The sequence below is a fragment of the Eurytemora carolleeae genome, unplaced genomic scaffold (assembly GCF_000591075.1).
Source record: "Eurytemora carolleeae unplaced genomic scaffold, Eaff_2.0 scaffold405, whole genome shotgun sequence".
Taxonomy (NCBI): Eukaryota; Metazoa; Arthropoda; class Copepoda; order Calanoida; family Temoridae; genus Eurytemora; species Eurytemora carolleeae.
The window spans coordinates 109,538-117,700 of NW_019396303.1; the positions used below are offsets into that span (position 1 = coordinate 109,538).

The 8,163-nt window shown below is 33.8% G+C and overlaps 1 protein-coding gene across 1 annotated transcript in view; it reads left to right on the top strand.

The window, feature by feature from the left end:
* The first annotated feature begins 1,102 nt into the window (after nt 1-1,102).
* Nucleotides 1,103-8,163, top strand: part of LOC111700543 (tether containing UBX domain for GLUT4) — a 17,379-nt gene continuing 10,318 nt past the window's right edge. Inside the window, exons 1-9 of the mRNA XM_023471500.1 lie at nt 1,103-1,210; nt 2,501-2,595; nt 3,036-3,084; nt 3,328-3,378; nt 4,307-4,405; nt 5,217-5,323; nt 5,926-6,080; nt 6,813-6,848; nt 7,093-7,217. Coding sequence (XP_023327268.1) covers nt 1,133-1,210; nt 2,501-2,595; nt 3,036-3,084; nt 3,328-3,378; nt 4,307-4,405; nt 5,217-5,323; nt 5,926-6,080; nt 6,813-6,848; nt 7,093-7,217 — 795 coding nt within the window. The 5' untranslated portion in view covers nt 1,103-1,132. The remainder of the gene's footprint in view (nt 1,211-2,500; nt 2,596-3,035; nt 3,085-3,327; nt 3,379-4,306; nt 4,406-5,216; nt 5,324-5,925; nt 6,081-6,812; nt 6,849-7,092; nt 7,218-8,163) is intronic.

Genomic DNA, 8,163 nt, shown 5'->3' on the forward strand with positions numbered 1-8,163 from the left:
ACAAGCTATCTTGTTTAATTAAATTCTGTAGTGTTTTTGAATAAAATTTGATATCAAATTTAGAAAAAAATTGAAGAATTTTTGTTTCAATAACATCATTCTAAAACCAACCATGACAAAAATAATCAGTTATATGCTAGCCTAACCTAACCTAACCTAACCCTGAATAAATACTAATTATAAAATAAGTACAAAATTGATAGGAGGGGGGGACCAGTTCTTTCATCATTCATGGCTGAAATGGCACCATGGATAAATAAGCGTGCTTTGATTTTACCGAGGGTAACTTCCTAAAGAACGATTTTTGGACCCAATTATTAACAATTATTAACAAGGGTAATAGTGATTATTTAATTCCAATCAAAATTAAACTGTATGATTTTATATTTAAAACTCGTCGTCTTTTTTTCGTGATTGGATTTTGAGTGTGCACTGTGCAACCGGTTTCTGCAATATTCGGAGAAATGTCTCAAGAGTACATCTGTACGCTAATCATATTCATATTGCGTACACTTGTACAATGTAGTAAGTGTACTCTATAACCTAAACTTTGGAAACACTTTCTAACAATTCATTATTTAATCATAATTTTCATAATAAAATTTTTTTTTTACATAATCAATGAATCGCAATAAATTCTTGTTTTTAAAATTTCGTAATGTCAATCAATCATTCACTATAATTATCAAAGACGATATTTGTTCCAGACCATTAAAAAACCGCGGCAATCTCCCATATTATGAAATATACGAATTCTTTAGCTAAACTTGACTTCGCAATTAATTCAGTGGCAAAAGAAACAAACTGCATATTGTCAGTATCTAAAAAGCGTTTGCAAGAGGAGACTATGTTTATTTTGTCACTGATATGCTGAAGAAGGCATGTGAAGCAAAGAATTAGTATTTCTCTCGAAGTATCTCAAATTCACAAAACGAAGAGAGAAATGTGTGTTAGTGTATGTAAATAAAGTCATCTGAGATTTAAAATCGAAAAAAATATGAAATTAACAAAAATTCACCGTTATTAAAATATTATAAGAATTATGCTAAATGTTATTTCGATAATTTAAGAGCATTGCATGATTTATTGCGCTTGGAGAACTGACTATAATTCTCATTTCAGATATTTGAAAATGTCGAGCGTATCAGTTTTGTGCCCAAACGGGCACAGAATAAAAGTATCCACAACCCCAAATATGTCAATTCTTCAGGTGGAGAGTAGTAATTTATAAAAAATATAGTTTTGCTGTTGCATCACATATTGGAAGCATAATCCCTTCTCTGGGCCCTAATTATTTCCCTCGGGTCCGTCCTAGAGAACGATTTTTGGACCCCTCCCCACCTTCTCTCAAGCTTTGTACATAACCACTCCTTTTTCAGATAAAATATTATTTTAGGTTAGGTTAGGACAATTTCTGGGCCGAGCGCTGCGAATAGGACAGGCTAGGGGGCCGAACGCTGCAATTATTTCATCTCGTTTAAGAATTTCCATTATTACATTTTTTTCCTCATAAGATTATCATAATGTATAATGTATAATGAAACTTAATAATTTCCTAAAATATTTATGAGAAAATTTACATTTTCCATCTCCCCCTGTATATTTTAGGAATTTTACTTTTTATTATTTCTATCAAATACTTCAAGACAAATATTTCCCCAAGATTTACTTACTTGTTTTACTCTATGCAGGAGGACGTAGAGGCTGTGATAGTTCCTGTAGGACCCAACGAGGCCATAATCTACTCAGGGACGGAGGCTGTTAACAACCCAGTTCTCGAGGATGATGAGGATGAGACATTCTTTCAACATACACTGGAGGAGATTAAGGTGAGGATTTCATTGACCTCGATAATCGATATCAATGTTTTATCTATGTGCCAAAATGATAGGGGGGGGGGGGTCCAAAAAACGTTCTCTAGGATATTACCTTTCCTTCCCCCTTTAAAATGAATAAACATACTTTGTTGTGTTTGGACTGCACGGCAATTTTCTTTCATCATATTTTTGTACCACTTTTCTTTCAAAATGTTTATTACATAAATCTATATTTATTTATTTAGATTATTAAGTGTTTCACCAATTATATGTTTGATCAAAATTGTAATGCATATCATATGGGTTCAGTCCTAGACAAAAAATGTTGTCCCTCCCGGGCTTATTTGATCTATTTTTTATAGAATGTATCTTAGTATTACCATTTATCCAAAAGTATATATACGAAATTTTAAAAAATGATATATTAAATATGCAAGAAACTCTCTTTCTGTTACAAAGTGTCCCACATAATATTGGATCGTGTTATAGCTTTAATTGCGATTTCCGGGACTAACACGTAAATTTGTTAAGAAAGAGTCATTTAAAAAAAATTGTAATTGCTAGCATGAAGATTCGCATGCAGGAAATACTTGGATTTTGAGTATTATCTCAATATTTTGGCGTTAAATCATTGATACAATCTAATATGATATGATCAATTTTTTTTCAATAAATTTTTATAGGTTTTGGAAACTGTGTGTGGAAAAAAAGGGTTTGACTCTGCCCGTCATCGCCTAGAATACTACAACAAGCCTCTAGATAATACCAATTCTATCAGGGACTTTCATCTTTTCAACAATCAGTTTCAACTTAGAGGGACTTTTATCTTTTCAATAAGATTAAACTTAAAGGGACTTTTATCAGTTCAATCAGATTCAACTTAATGGGACTTTCATCTCATTAATCAGATTCAACTTAAAGGGACTTTTATCTTTTCAATCAGATTCAACTTAAAGGGATTTTCATCTTTTCAATCAGATTCAACTTAGAGGGACATTTTTTCAATTAGATTCAACTTAAAGGGACTGTAAATGTAAATGCATGTGACCCTCCATGTACAAATAAAAAAAAGAGTGCATGTACAATTCACAACAGCACCTTTAAAAAATTGCACATTGCTGCTTCAGCACATTGGAGGATTTATCTGAATTAAACACCTTTCAGGCTAATGTCTTTACCTTGTTTCACAATAAATGAAGCAAAAGAACAATTTCATAGATTTGCCGGTCTCTCTAATAATGCAGAGCTAGAGATGGTAGAATTAAAGGTAATCCTCAAACCCTCATCCTTTCAAACAAATACCCCCCTTTGTGTTGAAGAATTTTCAAATATTAAAAAATGTAAGTTCAATTTTACTTTCAAGAATTTTTAACAAAACAGAATACGAATAGGAACCACAATTGGATAAGTTTGGACAGTGTTGATATGGATCCAAATCCTGATCCAGATCAGTCGAAACTTACCAATAAAACATTCTCCTCTAAATTAATTAATTAATTAATTTGTTTAGGAAGAAGAGATAAAGACGAATATTGAGAGTAAAGTAACCGTCTGCCTTCAGGTTAAATATTCGTCGGATTTGATAATTTATATTTTTTTTTAAATTAATAATAAAAAATGTTTTGGCATCAGATGTGTGTCCAAGCAACAACAAAATAAATAGAAAAATGAAATTAGTTTCGGATGAAAATTCTCAAACTCATTTGGAAAGCCATCATCCTGACTGAAAATACCATCAACCTGACTGAAAATACCATCAACCTGACTGAAAATACCATCAACCTGAATGAAAATACCATCAATCTGACTGAAAATACCATCAATCTGACTAAAAACACCATCAATCTGACTGAAAATACCATCAACCTGAATGAAAATACCATCAATCTGACTGAAAATACCATCAATCTGACTAAAAATACCATCAATCTGACTGAAAAATACCATCAACCTGACTGAAAAATATCATAAATCGGTTCCTAATTTATGGTCTCCCCTTTTGAATATCTATGCAGTATGTAATTCATGGACGAGCCCAGTCTCTTAAAGGATTTAAACAGCTCGAAATTTCGGGAACTCACTTTTTAAGTATTTTCCACATCTTGTAATTTCTTGACTCTCCCATTAAATATTAAACCGCTTGAAATTGCTTAACCCTATCTCTGCTGGGGTACTTGAAAATCAGGATATCTAAATCCCATTTTTGATGTCCAAATATGACAAATGATACATCATTGAAAAGCTCTTGTGCTCTACTTTTAGAATCTGCAAAAAAAATTGTAAATTTGCAAAAATTTTATTTTTTATCGCAAAATCCAGTTATATAGTAAAAATGTTTGCAAAAAAAATTTGTCACCCCCCCCCCCAGCAGGAAAAGGGTTAAACTTTATCTTTAAACATTTTAAGACAGCTCTTTATTCCTGTATAGTCCCTTTTATATTAACATATGTTGTAATTCATGAACTGTCCCATAGAATATTTGTTAATAGGTTCCCAGTGGTGAACGGTTAATCCAAGAGTTCCCCTCAACTTCAAGTCTAGAGGAGGTCATCTCAACCTGGACCAATCAGCTCGGAGATAAAGCAGAGGTAAGAGTTTCCTTCAATCTCTAGATTGGAGGAGGTCATCTCAACCTGGACCAATCAGCTCGGAGATAAAGCAGAGGTAAGAGTTTCCTTCCACCTCTAGCTTGGAGGAGGTCATCTCAACCTGGACCAATCAGCTCGGAGATAAAACAGAGGTAAGAGTTCCCCTTAGCCTTTACATAAACAAGGGTGAGGAGCGTGAGTGGGTGTACTTGAACTAGGGTGAGGAGGGTGTAGTGGTGTACATGAATAACCCTGTACATGAAAATGGTGAGAAGGGTGTAGTGGTGTACATTAATAACCTTGTACATGAACAAGGTTAAGGAGGATGTAGTGGTGTACATGAATAATCCTGTACATGAACAAGGTAAAGGAGGATGTAGTGGTGTACATGAATAACCCTGTACATGAACAAGGTTAAGGAGGATGTAGTTGTGTACATTAATAACCCTGTTCATGAACAAGGTAAAGGAGGATGTAGTGGTGTACATGAATAACCCTGTACATGAACAAGGTTAAGGAGGATCTAGTGATACATGAATAACCCTGTTCATGAACTAGGGCGAGGAGTATGGTGGTGTACATTGTACTCTAATAACCCTGTACATGAAAAAGGTTAAGGAGGATCTAGTGATACATGAATAACCCTGTTCATGAACTAGGGCGAGGAGGGTATGGTGGTGTACATTGTACTCTAATAACCCTGTACATGAAAAAGGTTAAGGAAGATGTAGTGGTGTACATGAATTTCCCTGTTCATGAACAAGGTTGAGGAGGATCTAGTGATACATGAATAACCCTGTACATGAATTAGGATGAGGAGGGTGTGGTGGTGTACATGAGAAATGAAGTAGTTGGACCTGCTCTCAGTACAACAACTCTTAGAAGTCTAGGGCTGGCTAGTGGAAAAGGTCTTTTCAGGTGAAAAAAAAATAATTCTCATTTTTGGGTTTTTGCTTCCGACCTTTACTCCCCCCCCTCCCCCTCCTCTATCATCCATTTTAGGCATGTCACATGCATAAACAGAGTGAAACCTCTAAATTTTATGATTTTTAAGTTTTTGTGGTCTTTTTATGATTATGTTTTGGAAACTATTTACGTAAATATATTCTAGTAAAAAGGACAAAAAATGTTCTTCAAGAGCTACTATGTATATATTTGTTTAGATTTAAATATTTTTCTTTTCTTTTTACACCCCTAAAATGTGACAAATATTTTTTTTCAATTTATGTTGAATGTTGATTTTAAGTTTTAACTTTTTGTTCAAGCCAAAAAGAAACAGGATTTGCCCACAGACTCCGACCCTAGAGGTCCCCCCATCCCCGAAAAAAAATAAGAAAATAAAACTTGTTCTTTTCTTCTTCTAAATATTAAGCTGCGTTTAAAATTTCCAAATCGGAGTTGGATCACTTCCATTATTTTCCAACATTTTCAGATTTGGTTTGGAATGGCGAGGAACGTATTTATATTATTAATTCGCAAGTTCTTTTCAGTGTACACAGAACAATAATTTGTTTTCGTAGATTTTTCTACAAGAAACCGGAGGTGTTGAAGGATCAAGCCAAGGTTTACAGCATGAAGGTTTCCGAGAAACCTGAAATTAAACCTGAGGTTCGTCATTTACCAATGCGCCTTGAGGCTGCCCGACTCCCACATGTTGAGGATAGTGGAGAACTAGGTTCGTAGATCGATGTTATGTTCGGAGAAATATGACAATAGTGTCTGATTATACTCGGTCCACATTAATGTGGAAGATAAGGTCGTTTTTCTAGGTTTGAAAGTGATTAATTCAAATAATTCCCATTTGTTTTACAGTGTACAATGAGTTTTTCAAAGCATGAGAATTTTTTAGATTGCAAGAATGATATTAAAGAAACTGTAAGCATAATTTCCCCCCCCCCCCTATGTTTTTTCCCTTAGAGTTGAGTTGGGGGAATGGTATACATGACCCTAGGTCAACTTTTCAACGCCTGCTCATTAATGGTTAGGGTGTAAGGGAGGATTTTTAATGAGTTCAAAAAGTATGTCAAAAATAATTATTTTTACTTTTAAAAATATCAACATATGGCACATATTATTATGTCCATTTTTCAAGGTCTTTTCAGATATATAAGTTTTAGCCCTGTAGCTTAATTAATAAAAAAAGTTATTGATCACTTCTGAATTTTTTTAAACACCGACCCACCGTTTGACCATTCTCCATCCAACTCTATGCATTAAAAAAAAATTTGGAAAAATTTGTTCACAACTTTGATGTTGAAAAAATGAAGTCGTTCTTATATAAGCCATTTTAAGTTATTCAGAATTTATACACCCCTGTAATCTGTTTAATTTTGAGTGATTTAGAACCCTTTCCTTAAACACTGTCCATAGCGATTCACACCGATATCTCTTAATCCTATGTGTTCAGAAAAATCTGACGAACATCCAACAGAAGCGGAACCTGGTAAGTATTTTTTATATTCCCTTTTTTGGAAATATTTCCTTTTAATAACATGGTCTGCTTAATTCAAACCAGTGCTTAGGATCCAGATCCGTTGGATCCGCAAGATATTGGCTTCCTGGATCAGGATCAGGATCCGCAATTGGTCCAGGGATTCATGAGTTATTCTGATCGAATAAACAAACAGAAATTGCTAGTCTTAATATATAAATGTATATATATGTATATGAATGTTTTTTTTTCTCAGTTGCCGGCCCTTCCTCCGTGGGTAGTAGTAGTCTAGTCCCCGGGCCCAGTAGAAACCAACCTGTATCAGATACAACCAGTGGGTCAAATATCAAGGAACCGGTTCCAATCCCAGATTTAACACAGGTCTGTAACATAGGGATATATTTTCAGGCTTTTTCTACCCTTTCTGATAATGTTCCTCTGATAATCGTTTGAAATTTTTTTTTTTTTTGTCATTTTATATCCAGAGATAACACTTTGTTTGGGTGTCTGTTTGTTTGTTTGTTTGTTTGTTTGTTTGTTTGTAATCGATAAACGCCAAAACGGCTGAACACATCAGGCCCAATGAATGCATGGTAAGAATTGAAAAAAAAAATCGATAAAAGAGCACAAAATTGAAGATGGGTGCGAAGCGTCCTAGAAGCCTAGTATTTAATAATATTATATATTGAAAATATCCCATATATCTCTAAAATTAATCTCAATTTAATCGTTTAAATAAATTTTTTTGCTCTGGATTAAGAGTACAGTCTTGTGACTAAGAGCTATCCCAACCAACAAATATTGCCTTTAAAGAATTATACTATGTGGGGGTGAAATAGATAATGGATATTATATCATATCTGTTCGGTTCCATAGTAGTAAAGCTATCGTGTAAGAATTCCCATTATTACACGGTTCAGGAGGAAAATTTTAATATTGTTCGCTTCCTTGCGTTTAAGAATGCTTATTCTTACACTGAAGGTGTAGAATTTTCATTCTTTAACGCTCAGACCGTGTAAGAATGGAAATTATTACACGGTCAGAGCGTGAAAGAATGTATATTCTTACACGCTCCAAGCATTAAAGAATGGAAATTCTTACACTAGTTGAAGAATATTCATTCTTACACGCTCCTTATATTGATCTTTCAGTATAGATCAATATAGATATTAACTTAATTATTTTGTACTGACAACATGCACAGGGCAAACTCACCTTTTTCTTTTACATTAATACATACAAACTTACCTTTTTTAACTTAAAAACAACATGCTCACTTACCTTTTTCTTTTATATCAAAACATGCAAACTTACCTTTTTTACTTTA